This window comes from Tachysurus fulvidraco, chromosome 8 (genome assembly GCF_022655615.1).
Source record: "Tachysurus fulvidraco isolate hzauxx_2018 chromosome 8, HZAU_PFXX_2.0, whole genome shotgun sequence".
NCBI lineage: Eukaryota > Metazoa > Chordata > Actinopteri > Siluriformes > Bagridae > Tachysurus > Tachysurus fulvidraco.
The window spans coordinates 8649978-8665422 of NC_062525.1; the positions used below are offsets into that span (position 1 = coordinate 8649978).

A 15445-nucleotide genomic window follows, 5' to 3' on the forward strand; every position below is an offset into this window, starting at 1 on the left:
AGTATTAGCTCAGTGGTTAAGATGTTGTGCTAGTGTTTGGAAGGTTTTGAGGTCAAATCCCTGGACCACCAAGTTGCCTTTGTTGAGCAAAATCCTTAACTACAGTACTCAGTTGTATGAAATGGTTGCTCTGGAAAAAAGTGTCAAGAAAGTAATGTCAGTTTTTTTTTTTTTTTTTTTTTTCATTTTAGTTTCACTGATATTGCACTAAATGGCTAAATGTATGTGAACACACCATATGTGGGTCTTCCCAAAACTTCTGCACAAAGTAGGAGCCACACAATTGTACAGAATATGTCTTTTTTGTATAAGATAGATGTAAACATAATTTGCCAAATTTGCATTTGTAGAATATAAGTCTCCTAACCTCAAACCCAGCGAACAGCTTTGGGATAAATTGGAATGATCAATGGGCCTTCTATCACCTGATGTCAATGCCTGACCTCACCAATGCTGAATAAGCACAAATCCCCACTGTCACACTCCATAATGGAATAGCCTTGGAATGGGATATTTTTTTTGACTATATATTGTACATTTCTTGTTTGTTGTATCTTTAACCAAAATTAAGACTGTAAAGAGAAATAGTACTTTAATCTCAAACACCAAAAAGCCTCCAGCTAAAAATATCCCGGCTCACACATCTATTCTTACCGTTGTATTTCTAAAAAATCCTCTGTTTGGAGTTTCAAGTCAAGGACCGAACTTATTTCATAAGTGGCTTTCTGCTATCTTATTTATTATTGAACTGGTGAGAGCTGCAGCGCTGTAAACCTGACTTATCCTCGATATCCTTGCCAGCTTTCAACCACAGAGCTAACATATGTCTCAATCGCTCTAACCCTCCAGTAAAGCAAAGGATCTGCAATTTTATACTGTTGGATGCTGACAGTGAAAAGCCACTCCAGTCACAGACTGGATTAAAATGCTTCAAAGTTACACGCAGTGACATTTTCACTCGATTTGCTCGTATCGAGGCTCTCCCATTAAGCTGGTTAGGCAATTAGTATTGAAATTAGTTTTCAATATTTTTCTCTAAGCTAATGTTTATAATGGTTCTAATGGGGCCATGGACAGTAATGTGTTTTATACTGCACACATTAGTATAAAATATCATGTTATGAAAACTGAGGCCTTTTAGTTTTTCTACAGTTTTTCATGGGCAGTAATTCTCTGTGATACAGTACATTGTACTTGCACATTAAAATGTCAAAAACACAATTATAATAAGTGGACATGTACTAATGTCTAATGTTTTTAACTGTTTTAGATTTATGGTGTATACAGTATAATACTAAAACACCAAATAACAGATTTATTCTCAAGACAAGTGCTTCTGGGTTTGAAAATGCTGAAATAAATGTGCATCTGTTATCTTATTTTAATGTGGTATATTGTCCTCATATCATACTGTCAATATATTTTATTTCATGTTTTTCGGTTTCCGTTTGCTTTTCTATCTGGGGTTCACCTAAAAAGCTTTACTCATAAAAGGTCTAATGTTCCCAACAGTATTACATGGTGTAATTATTACAACAGGAAGTAATGCACACCTTTTATTAGCTTTGCTTTTTATTTATACTCAATTTATATAAAGTTCCCAATGTGTGGTGGTGAAATCTCAATGTCAGATAGAGTTCTAAGCCTTAGCCCTGGCAAATATGAATGCATGACTGGGACCCATGTAATGAAAAAAGGAGGATGTGTGCAGAGAGGTTTAGCAGTCAAGTGAGGAAAGCTTCAAACCTGTTTCACCAAAGCTTTCGAATCGAATAGTTTGTGAGGAGTTGCAGGATAAGACTGGGATTTTAAAAGTCTCTCATCTGCTTCCATAGATATTCTGAAAATTTTACATCTCTCACTAACGGAACCTCAATTCCTGAAGTGAATTTAAATTTTGGGGGGGAAAAGAATTTCATTATTTCAAGCATCCTGGATAATAAAATATAGTTTTTAGAAAGTTCTAAGTGACTGAAAGACCATGTTGACAATATCCTGTGTAAGACTAGCATAATCTAATTTCTCCATGTGTCCAATAAACTAAGATAAACTCCAGGATTTGTCTTTGAGCATGTCTTGCATGTTGATTGTGACATGTCTTTATTTGTGATCTACAGGTGGTTGTGAAGATGTAGCTGAACATTGAACAAAATCAAACCCGGGATCTTTCACAACCTCAGGTCATCCCTGGAAAGGGTGTGGCCTGTGGAGCTCCACCCACCATGGCCAAGAAGACACCCAGTGGGCGTGGAAAGGGGGAGCGGACGGATGCCATGGCAGCTCTTCAGGCAGCCAATGAGGAGCTGAGAGCCAAACTTACAGACATCCAGATCGAACTACAGCAGGAGAAGAACAAGGTGAGCAGAAATTTTGTTTAAAATGTTTGTTCGTCTTTATAGGTATGCCTTGTTTATGAAGGCAAGAGTGCGGGTAGTGGCACCATAGTGGTTAAGGTCCCGAGTTTCAGCCTCAACATTGGCATGATAAGCCCCAAATCAAGACCCTTAACTCTCAATGTTTTAGGGGAGCTGTAGCATGTTCAGATCTATGCATACTGAATTCTCACATTTACTTATTTAGTTCAGGTGGGATGGCTGAAAAAGCTGAAAATATCTCTGTTAGGATTTCAGCATGTCTTAAAGGCATCTGATACACTTACACTTAACACTCCTAAAACATTTTTGGAACATGTAATGGCTTAGCAAAGTAATCATCTAGAAAGTTAATGTAGCTAGTAAGATGTCATGGTCTGGTGAATTTATTGATTAATAATATATTTAGATGGTTGGCATGGTGGTGCAGTGGGTAGTGTTGCTGTGCCACAACTCAAGGAACACAAATTGTGGTACTGAGCTTAAGGTGCTGTCTGTGTAGAGCTTTATGTCTTCTTCCTGCATATGAATGGGTTTACTCTGGGTTTTCTTATACAGTATCTTCCAAACCATGCAAGAATATCCCAGAAAGTGGTATAGTGGTACAGTAGTATAAATCAGTGTTCAGGGTGACTGGTGTCTCATCCAGTGTGTCCTGCCCAATGTTCCCAGGATAGGCTCAGGATCCATTATTACCATGAACATTATTGGTGCTTACCGAAGATGAATGAGTTCATTTATTAGACGGATGAGTTCATTTATTATTATTAATTAATGTAAACTTTAAGTAAAAGTAGATCATGTTTAATTCATTACTCAATCTTTGGAGCGGTGATATTTTATATGCTGAAATGTCTGAGCACCCCTACAGGTTTGAAATATTGGATGTCATGGTATATAGCTTTGAACAAACAATTCATTTGCATTCACTGAGTTTTTAAAATGATAAATATTTGCATGCATAAATGATATCCGTGTATTCATGTAAGTGTTGATGGAGAAGGTTAGGCTACAGCCATGTACAGATTTTTGGTTAGGCTACAGCCATGCACATACAGTATCTGTTTATCGTTTTCAAAGCGATTTTAATCGGATACCTGTAGAAAAGCTGTCATATCAGGAGTTTATCCTTATTTTATCTTGCTGTGCCAGCTGAGCACTTTCCATTACAAATATACTGTGGTAAATTCTATAAAAGGCACAATTTTGTCATAGAAATCCATGGTGTTTTGTCGGTGTGTGTAAGAAATAAAGGGCATTAAAAAATATATATGGAGCCTTCATTTCACGTCATCCTTTAACATGCATACATTTATTTTATTCTGTACCTGTACAAGTGTGTGTTTACATGAGTTGCATGTGTACAGTATATGAATGGCATAGCTACACAATGTGGACAATGCTGCAGTATATGTGATACATCTGAGGAACTGTATTGTTAAAGATAAAAAGTTAAAATTACTTTCTTCTTGTGTATGTATTTGTGTGTGGGTGGATTAGTGGATGGGTGAGAGAGAAAGAGAGACAGGGAAAGAGAGACAGAGATTATGAATATGTATAATGCAGCATAATCTTCAGTAACTCCCTGGCAAACTCATCAAACATGAGTGAACACAAGGCAAGAAATGTGGTGATCAGTAAGAGCCTGGATGCACTACTATCACTCCAGACTCATGACAGCCGGACAAAAAGCCTTATAAAAATGCAACTGAGAGACAATCAAATTCAAATTCAAATTTTATTTGTCACATACACAATCATACACAGTACGACATGTACTGAAATGCTTTTTACTTCTGTCTTGATATAATAAAATAGGCTATATTAAAATATAATAAAATAAAGACAATACTAAGTTAAAATAATTAAAATGAGGTAAATTAAAAAAAAGACAAATAAAATACAATAAAAATAAAATAGTACATATAGGGAAAAAATGGAGGGAAATCGCAATAGAAAAAACAATATATTTTTTTTATTTCATGATTTTATATATCATTATTTCACTACAACATATTACATAACAATTTAGAGATTAAAAAAGACACTTATTATATAATATAAAAAAAACAATTATTACACCCTCTGAATTTATAGTATTGATTTAGATGCATTGTACTGCTCTCATCGCCATGGCCTGGGTTCGATTCTCAGGCAGTTAGCTAACCCAGCCACTGTAGAGTTAGCTCAGTGCCAGTCCCAAGCCTGGATTAAAAAAATGGAAAGGTTGTGTCAGGAAGGGCATCCGTCGTAAAACCCATGCCAAATCTAATATGTGGACCACGTGATCCGCTGTGGTGACCTCAAACAGGGAGCAGCCGAAAGAAGAAGAAGATGATTAAATTAATCTAATCTAATGCTAATAATAATCAGATGAATGTAGAATCCTGATATGCTGAAGTTTTCTGTGAGGGCACAACTACATGTTTATGGAAGAAGTCTACAGTGTCAGAGCTTGACAAAATTCAGGACAGTAGTTTTGATGTTCACTAAATAGTAAAACCATCATTGCATTGCTCTTAAATCAAATGATCTCATCAGCAACAAAACAGATGTTTTTTTTGCAACAGATGTTAACAGATGTTTCCTGATGATGCAGTTACTGGTTGTACTGCATTTCACTGTCATCAGTAAGCTGCATTAGTACCACACTGAATTGCAGTCACTCTCCAATCACAGACTCTCTCAGTGACATGCTTTTACTCAGAAATTGGGGAAAAAAGGTAAAAGAAAAATTGCATACATTTTCAGGAAGCTTTGCACTGGAAAAATATTTTTTTTACATTCAATACTTTGTGCAATCATTGCTTTGGCATTTGACTTTCATTTCATTTTCAGCTTATTAATTGTCACAATCAGTTACTACGTCGTTATTATTATGGAGTATCTTAGATTAATTTTTTTTATATATAATCATAGATATAATTTTTTTCTGTTTTGTTCTGTCCCTTAGATAATTAGTTATTGCGTGTGGATGTTGCCACATTATTAAACTATCAGATAGACTGTTGTATATAAACATTAATTGCACAATGTACATTGTTCATTATGCATGTTCTGCTTCTGTCATATCTGTATCTGTATTAATTTGCACCTTGTAATAATCCATACTGAAATTCCTACATAATCTTCACAAAGTCTCCTTTAAAATCTACTCTTAATATGTAGTTATATTTAATCCTGAAGTTTTCCTGCACTCTCCTTGACCAGTGCATTATGTATTACAGTACATCTGATTCTTTGACAAGTGAAATGAAAATTGGGTGGAATAATAACTTCAGATGCTGCACATCTAGCTGTAATTAAATTATTTCTGACACCATGGGACCATCTACAGCAGAAATGAGCTAATTATCTATGATGCATGTCCAGCAGCTCATCAGCTGTCGATGTTGCTGTATGTTAATGCAGGTGATATGTGTGGGTGGGTTGGTTATCGGTCTGTAGGTGTCATTACTTATTACTTATTCATTTTCAAACACATCTTTTGGTTTGAATGGTTCTCTAATTGCTACGCTTTTAAAAAACTCTTAAAAATCGTCCAAGGTTTCACAGTTTAAATCACCAGAATATGATTTTGTCCATTTGCTGAAAAAAAAAGGGTTCCTTCTTGAGTTTGCTTTGGATTATTCAGGGCTTCAAGCTTCCTGCATGGAACCAACTTTAATGGAGAAACACATTATGTTAAGTTAGTGATGGAAACTTTAGAACCGTTTATGGATTTGTGTTCTTTCTAGCAAGTCAAAAGATGCACAGATTTACTTTGTAAGCATGTATTGTTCAGTTGATTTAATTCTGCTATGAGAAGATTTCAGCAAATGTCTATATAATTTTTTTTAAAGAATGTTTATATTGCAGTTGTAAAATTAATATTTTCTTCCATTTTGGAGCAAGTGAAGTTGAGTGGGGACAAAAGATATTACATGGGAATGGCCCATGTTTTTATAATTCAATAGAGAAAATCATTTGGAATTGATGCTTTCATAACTAATTTTAGTCCAGTTACATTTACAGCATTTAGCAGACTCACTGATCCAGAGTGACTTACAACTGAACGTTAAGGTCCTTGCTCAAGGGCCCAGCTGTGGCAGCTTGGTGGACCTGGGGCTCGAACCCATGACCTTCCCGATCAGTATCCCAACACCTTAACCACTGAGCTACCACATCCCTTTCATTGTTGCTTGCAGTGTCAACTGTATCACTGTTCACTTATGCACAGTTACATGGAAAATGACTAGGCACTTGGTTGTTTTCTAGTGTGAACCACAGAATGTAGTAAGATTTCCAACCACCCGATTATGTCACATTTTGCATTTTCAGAAGAGAGAATAGAAACATACCTAACTGTACTAACTGTAGGAAAACTGTTAAAGGGGCCTACAGAACCTTAGTGTTCCCCCAAAATGACAAAATAATGACCGTGTAAGGGTCTTTTTTAGATTACAGTTGTGTATAAAATGAAAGCAAGTTAAAAAATTAAATAATAAAAAATAAAAATGGAAAAGAAATTGTTTATTGGTGATGTAGTGTTTGTATACTCTAGAAAATGGGATCTATTTGACCAACCTTAAAGTTCCTCTTGGATAAAGCCTAACTAAATCCCTTGAGTAATCCCGTCTTAGTAAAAATAGTACATCTACCTATCCAGAAAACGTACATGACACCCGTTGAATGATTTCTGCTTGTGAAGGAACTCTAAGTTTTGTCATCTTCCACAGTCTCTTTAAAATATTCACATTCACTGCAACCGAAGAAAGTACTTTTCATTTTTTTTCCCCCAGCCTTTTGGAGAATTGCTTCATGTTAGTCTGTACACATGCTGGAAATATTGTAACAGTGAATGCTACAGTGAGCCTCATACTAAATATTTGCTTTAGCAGAAGTGACTTTTAGCTTGAATCCAGAAATGTGGCACTGAGTATGTTACACTTCAGCCTGCCCAAGTTGGTGTGAAATAATGAGCTGCAGCAGAAAAGCAGTCCAACTGCACAGTAATGAAAGCACAAAGCTCACAGTTTTACAAATGTGATGCTGTCAAACTAGACAGTCAGACTGAGCGAAGCTATTGTGTTCACACTGACAGGGCTGGAGATGGTGGAGATGCCTCTGCATGAATAAACAATGCTCAACATGTATGGTAGTGATAAATGAGGCGCATGTCACCCTCAGCATGACTCCAGTCATAGATTGGGGTGTGGAGGCAATGTTTCATTAGCTGATTCTACTGTGATTGGAATCTAGTTTTGGCACTTACTGGACAGAGGAACGGTCTGGTAAGAGTATTTCAGTGTTAGTTTTCCTGTAATGTTCTATTGCTTCCTTTTTTATTGTTATCCTCATTGTTTTTATATGTCCCTAGACAATTACTAGGCATTTAATTCACTATGATTTGTTTCCTACTGATATTAGGATATGTAAAGGTTTTTTATACACTAATGTGTTCTCAATGACAACCTATTTGCAGAAATAAACCATAAAAACATTAATAAATGTTGTCCTTTGGCTGCTCCCCTGTTGTGGTCTCCACAGCGTCTGATCCAATCCACATATTTGATTTTGGCACAGGTTTTATACCGGATGCCCTTCCTACGGCAACCCTCCCAATTTTATTCCTGCTCACAGAGTTAACTCCTCTGTGACTGGGTTGGTTCTCTACCCTGGAAACGAACCCTTGCCACAGCAGTGAGAGTGTGACAAAATGTTAATAAATAATAATATTAAACTAATATACAGTATATTAGAAAAGAAAATGAATAATAAATACTATAAAAATCACTTAGAAAGCAGCATGGAGGAAAAACAATTACGTTTCCCTGTTAAAACAAATTCAGTGATATTATGTTGACTGATGAGATCACTTTTAACAAACATTAGACAAATTTTAGATTGAAGGTAATAAATTTTTTGTAGTTTTTTTTTTCTTTTAACACTGTTACTGTTATCATTTAAAAGTGTAAAATATAAAAGAGGAATCGTCAAAATTTTTTGATTAGTTAAGTGTTTTAGATGTTTTTTATTTTACATTTTTAAGAATTCTAAGAGTTAAATGTCACCACAGACACATAATCATGCACCGAAATGTATATGCGTTGTGCTAATTTATCTTCACTATTTACTCATCTGCTATTGTTCTTTCCAGACTCTCTCTTGTTCACCATCCTGCACACACAATCCCTAATACGTTTTAATGAGTTTTTTTTATAAATATAAGAAAATTCACAGTATACACTACTCAGAATGCATTGCTAAACTACTACACTCTAAGAACAGTTATCGTCTTCCCATGATTGACTTTTTTTCTTCTGACCTTAATTAATCTGATGGATGACTGTGTCCCCTCTAAAGGCTTATACAGTAGGATAATTCGGCTTTGGATTCTTCTCTCTCTATGGAGAGCTCCGTTTCCTTACTCAGCTACAAATCATGCAGACCCCAATTACTTGCCATATGCTTTAAAAATAGACACACACAGTATATCTGCAGTGGGATTTGTGTGTCCCATATGGACATAGATGACTGATAGGCCTTGTCACATCTTACACTGAGGTTTAGAGAGGTTTTATTTATTTTGTCAGTAACCAGTCACCTTACCTAACATTATTTGAGCTAACAAACCCTGGATTTCAACTTTACTTATCATTTGTAATGAATGTTATAAAATATATATATATATATTTTTTATAAATTAACAACTTGGTCCTAATTGTATCCATGACTAACGGTGACTCCACATTTAACAATATAAATCTGAAATAATATTACAAATTTCAGAATAAATCTGGAATCCTGATTATGAATGGAATTCGAGGTACTGCATGTAAATATTGAAAACCAGAGTCACGTGTTCACTGTAGTCTTGACCATGAATACACATCAGTTAATATGCATCTGCTATACACATACTATATATTTACTTTTTTAACATTGCATATGCTGTATTCAAGATTAAAGGCAACATAATATCGCACATTTGGACCATGATCTCTGTAATTTTTTATTTTATTTCTTGAAACCTGTCTTTAACAAATTTACATCCACCAGCATTTATAATAGTCCTAGTTAAGTTATAAAGCTTAGCATGAATTTAAACTGATTAAGGTTCATTTCTGAACTGAACAACAGACAGAGATGCAACTCTATTTCAACTACTAATGAATTAGTATGAACATATACAGCCTTTAATCATAGTACCTGTACAACATGTTCAGGACCCATATTATCATTATTCTTATTATGCTTATTACTATTAGTATATGAAGTGCATGAAAGTGGACACCCAATAAACAAACTCTGTAATGGTAGAAAATCAGAAAGATAATTGATGATCTTTAACATTTACACTTTTAACCCTTTGTGTCTTTGTCTTTGTGTTATCACAGGTGAGTAAGCTGGAGAGGGAGAAGATGCAAGAGGTGCGTCATGAGCAGCACAAGTCTGCAGCAGCGGTGAGCGAGCTGCGGGCCAAATTACATGAGGAGAAGCTGCGCGAGCTGCACTCGGTTCGCGAGACTCTGTTGCGCCAGCACGAATCCGAGCTGCTACGGGTCATTAAAATCAAAGATGGAGAGATTCAGAGATTGCAGGCCCTCGTGAATGTGCTCCGAGATGGTTCTACAGACAAGGTGAAGAACTTGACGAAATATTAGAGGAAATGTTTGTAGGCCGACAATGCATCCTGACTTACACACTGACTTTTAAAGGAGTTGGCTAGATCTAATGGACCAAAGTCAGCTAATCATGGACCTAATAATTGATGCTTTATATCAGCGGTGTCCAATCTTATCTGGAGAGGGCCGATGTGGGTGCAGGTTTTCATTCCAACCAAGCAGCAGCCACATCAGAGTCTACTAAAAGAAAGGAACAACTGATTAAACAGGTGGAACCAGGTGTGGCTTCTGCCTGGTTGGAATGAAAACCTGCACCCACACCGGCCATTTTTTGGATAAGATTGGACATCGCTGCTTTATATAATGGGGCACTGAACAGTGCTGTAGTTTGAAAACTAGTTATTTATTAAAAAAAAACTAAGGAAGTAACAGTGAATGATCTCTATGTGCAGGTGAAGTCAGCTCTGATGGTGGAGGTGCGGGAAGAGGCACGTCGGGGCTTTGAGGCAGAGCGTTCGCGCCTGCAGCAGGAGATCTCTGAGCTGAAGGGGGTGAAGCGGCAGATGGAGGATGCGCTGAACGTAGCCCTGCAGGCTGACAAAATCAAAGCCGCCGAGATCCGCAGTGTGTACCACCTCCACCAAGAGGAGATCAATCGCATCAAGAAGGAGTGTGAGAGAGAGATCCGCAGACTGGTACGTGCTGCTGTTATGCTCTTCTTTCAGTCATTTGAAATTTGCAATCTGATTTACAAGCCCAAAATGAGCATAGGTGTTAGCACACTTAAACTGTCTTAGTACGGTATTTATCAAATATATTTTACATATTTAGGAAACCTGAAAGTTGTGTGTAATTCAGAGTGAACCAGGGGCTAAGTGCACTCTCTACAGTATGTGCTTTGGACCCTGTATTGACCTGGTGCTTTCAAGTGTCTGGAGAATAAAAGTAGGTTTATTCATTAAATTCGATCCCTGCCATAAATGATAAAATGGAAAAAATATTCTTAATTAGTTTCATGTTTGTATAAACACTATTGGAGCATTTTAAGTCAGTCTTGGTGTTAGTCAAGAGCAGGAATCTATGGCTATCATGGGCACAGACTCAAACTGGACAGCTGAAAATCACCTAGACTTTATTTGTTTGGTCTTCACTTCACTTCAGTTTGTCCAGTTTTGGTGCGTCTGTGTCCATGTGCAGGTGTTCAGGTGTTACTGATAAAGTGGTGTTACTGAGATGTCTAGCACTTTTAACAATAGACAGAGCAGCTGTAAAATTCTAGATGTCAATGTAGAAGTGAATCACTAATAAGCAAGCCAGTGGTGACAGCCGCAAGATGACATAAGGAAGAAACCTTGAGAGGCGCCAGAATAAAAAGGGAGTCCAGTGAATAAATTGTTTTCACACTGGAGACCTTTGCTGCAATACGATCAGTGTGATTATTCCCAGTGTCTTTTCAGCATTGGTCTGGTTTCAGACGTTCATCCTAAATTATTACAAACGCACATGAAGAACACAGCCAGAACAATTGCAGACCGAATACAAGTTGCATTCACATTTACGAGAATCGAGGCTCAGTTCCAGTACAACCAAGCTCCTACAGGTAGTCTAGGGTTCGGTACTCTGATCCACTCCCTGGTCCAAGTGACAGCTTTCAGAGTGTCTCCTTTTCATGCAAAACATGCTTTGTTTCACGCTGTCATCGGTAGTTCATAGTACAGATCTACACTATCCAAGAGCCAGTGATCACTACACTGTTATCAGGCTCATCCAACAAAAAAGACGTGAGTTTCCAGATGTGATGTCTAGACCTTACAGCGTAAACGTATGACAATGACAAACATTCCCATGAGAAACTGATTGAACAAAGCGTGGATCATGTGATACTGTCACTGTGCAGCACTGTGTGCCTGGTCAGCAGAAAGCTGGGATGAGCTGAGAGGTTCTGTGCTGCTGTTGCTGCTGATGTACTGGGGATATCGATCCTCAGAACTCCTATCCTTTGGCTCTTCTTATTTAGCACAGCAAAAGAGAAGGAGTTTGTGGTCTTAATGGCATTATCTCAGTCAGTACACAGTCAGGATAACAATGGTGATGTGAAAGGGACATTGTTAATGTGTGTATGTTTAATGGTTACATAGAGAGCATGAGACTGTAGAAAGCTAACATCAATCAGGACCTGGAGGTGTAGAGGAAAGAAAATCAAAGAGAGTACAGTGGCATAAATTTAAGGCATATAAGGAAAGATAAAAAGGACACACAGAGAATGTTGCAGTGTCTCGGCAGATTTGAGATGACATCACCATTCTTGACATCAGTGTCACCCGGAGCTTGGAGAGTCAGTAATTTGTGTTTATTGCTTTCACATTGTATACTATCTTATTGCTTTCTTATGGCTGCAGGGGTTTGGTGTATCCTTGTACCTTTCCATTTTCTTAAATAAATAACATGTTGACATTTCACCTGGCTTCAATAAAGTTTTTCACCTTTCGTAGTCGAAGATGAATCGCAGTCAGCCAGGTGATTGATATATCTGGGAACATACAGTATAAATGAAAAGAGGCTATATTAGCTGTTTTATTCCTGATGAATAAACATACTAAGAGAAGTAGAAATGTAGAAAGACAGAAATGTACTGACTCAAAATATACATGTTAGAAATTTTCATACTGTGCATGTTGTTTGAATGTGTAAGACAGCTCTCTGCAAACACTAACCATAATCTTAATTAATAATCTTAAGCCATAGGTCATTTCATTCTCAAATGCTGGGCATTATGAACAAAACCGATCACATGCTCATTCACACTTAAGGGCAACATAGACTCACAAGCGGTATCGTTTCTGAGAAAACTCAGAGGGAACCCATGTTCTCTTCAATGGGAGAGCATGAGAATTTCCTCACATACAGTAACTCAAGATCAATTCACAGAGCTTTTGGCAACCAGTATCGACTTTATCACCATCATGCTGACACTTAACTATAACACAGGACTCATGTCTCCTTGCATATGTATCAATTTATTGATTATATTCTGGGTCCTATGGTGTCCTTGCGCCTACCAAAAATATTCCAGTAAATGAAATATTCACACTGTTCTATAATGTATATGGAACAATTAAAGCTTTTTTTTTTCTAAAGCTCTTGCCAAAAACTAACAATTATTTCTGCAACAACCTAACAGCAGCAGCTTGGTAGTATTTGTAATGACGTGGGGCAGGAAGCGGACCCAAACGCAGGATAGTAACACAAAACAGGGTTTAATAAAGGGGAACACGAGACAGGACAAAGACAACAGTAGATTCCGCGCTGCCATCAGATACAATTAGGAGCAGGCGTGGAAACAGGGCAGGGCAGACAAGGACAGGGCAAACACGTGACGAGGAACAATAACAAACATGCACGTGGCCAAAGTCCAGGCTGAATCATAACAGTATTGGGGCTTAAACCCCAACTTTCCAATCAATAGCCCAGAGCCTTAACCACCTGATCCACCACTGCCTGAGCTGATTGGACTGCAACTTTTGCAATCAAGAAAATGAGAGAAACATGTAAGTGATCAAGGGCATGTTTCATGTGCTGACTCAAGCATAAGTATCACACTTACACGTATTAGTCACAGTATTATAGTATTAGTCACATGACATCAGAGAGAGCGATGCCATACTGTATACAGAGTTTCAATAAAGTAGTCTTTTAAATTCACATTTCCAGCATTTGGCACATGCCCCCTATCCAGAATGACTTACATTATCACATTGTTATACAACTGAGCAATTAAGGGCCTTGATCATGGGCCCAACAGCTTGGTGAAACTGGGATCGAACTAACAACCTTCTGATTGGTAGCCCAACATGCCCTTAAATAAGATTCATAAGATGCTACATAAGCTTATTTCTATTCTGGTTGGGTAAACCCATGATCACTTTTGTTATAAATAAAATATGATATAAATTGAGCCACAGAATAATCAAGTATGAATGTGAATAAGCTGCTCTTAAAGTGATACAAAATGACCCTGGCAAGTGACAGGCATGACCGGATTAGTCTCTGAGACAGATGATGCACTCCGACACCTGAAAAAACAGCTTTACTGTCTCAAATACCAGCTTCGGGGTAGCTTCTAGTTGAGTTCATGTGGATTACAGCAGTGCATCCTTTCCTCTCTGTCACAGCTTAGTGGTCTTAGTGGAATCATATTTTTACAATTGTGTTATTATTCATTATCATTATTCATTTAAAAAGCTCTCTCCTTTATGTTGGTGAGAAGAACGTAGAGCAAATGTTCCGAGCAAGTTACATTTCACCTCTACCTATATCTGCATATCTTCTAAATTTAGAACAATATGTAAACCACTGTAAAAAAAAAATTAAGTGATCTCTTCCCATAAATGAAGTTTATCTTCAGCATCTCTACGCTAATACAGTGTTCTGCAAGATGTAGAACTGCAGTGAAGCAGTGTGTTGTTCAGAGAGAGCTGCTGATCCCTGTGGTTTCTTGGCTTGGCTGTGCATGACCCCACCTTTTAAGATTGGATAAAGGCCAGACCGTACTCCTCCACTCATCCCTATAGCTAAAACTGGTGAACAACAAGATGCAGGATGGAGCTGTGCAGTGTTTTATGTTGCTAGGCAGTGCTGGCATTCAGCTCCAGTTTGTGCAGTCAGCGGGTAATCGGTCCATTAGGAATGTTGTATCAGAGATCACACTGAGGAAGAAGAGTGGCATCAATCTGCTTGTCCAAATGAAAGGCACATACTAAATGCTTCACTAGTGATAGTGATAATAGTGATCTGGAGGTTAGGGTAGAAGGTTGTTATATTTTTCAGCTTTCTGGTGCCATCTCCACAACCGATCTGGTCAGCTCTGTCTAAGTGTTTACAGTAACAAAAATGAAAGAAAGTAGTAAGATCAATTGCATTCTAATACTAGAGATCATGTTTTAACGACATCTTTCAGGTTTTTTTTTTTCTGTTATCGCAAATGACCATGTAGTGTAGCTTTAATTAGCTGTTAGAATAAAACTTTAAAAGAACCTTAGAGATCAGTGGACATCAAATTGTTTTATTTATTTAATTTACATTTAAATTTGACTTAAATTGAATTCATATAAGATGAAAAATAAATACTAGATATACAAAGATGTACCTTTCTCAGATCATACTGGTTAGTAACAAAGGATTTTCTCTGTTTTATTCAGAGCAATTGTGACATACACGTACGTGTCCTGCCAACCACTGATTTCTGATGTTTTCCCAAACGTGTATTCTTGAAGCTTTATTTCTAATCTTTGTTTATTTAATAGTATTTGGACAATGGGTTCACTTCAATATTAAAATCAATTTTTTAATAAACCGAGTATAATATGCAAAGCTGGTATGCACAGATTATGCATAGTTACTATTATGGCATATCCATACTTAAAACTCTCTCTCACTCTTTCACTCCCTCTCTGACGTGAAAATGAT

General features: G+C 37.2%; 1 protein-coding gene across 10 annotated transcripts in view; it reads left to right on the forward strand.

Moving 5' to 3' along the window:
- jakmip3 (Janus kinase and microtubule interacting protein 3) overlaps nt 1-15445 on the forward strand; it is a 43628-nt gene that overhangs the window by 8566 nt on the left and 19617 nt on the right. For 9 of the 10 annotated variants that reach the window (XM_047816930.1, XM_047816929.1, XM_027163066.2 and 6 more), the window contains exons 2-4: nt 2118-2357; nt 9752-9994; nt 10432-10674. In XM_047816930.1, coding sequence (XP_047672886.1) covers nt 2223-2357; nt 9752-9994; nt 10432-10674 — 621 coding nt within the window. In that variant the 5' untranslated portion in view covers nt 2118-2222. Of the gene's footprint in view, nt 1-2117; nt 2358-9751; nt 9995-10431; nt 10675-15445 lie in introns of those variants that run through there. The other variant, XM_047816933.1, reaches the window with a different exon arrangement.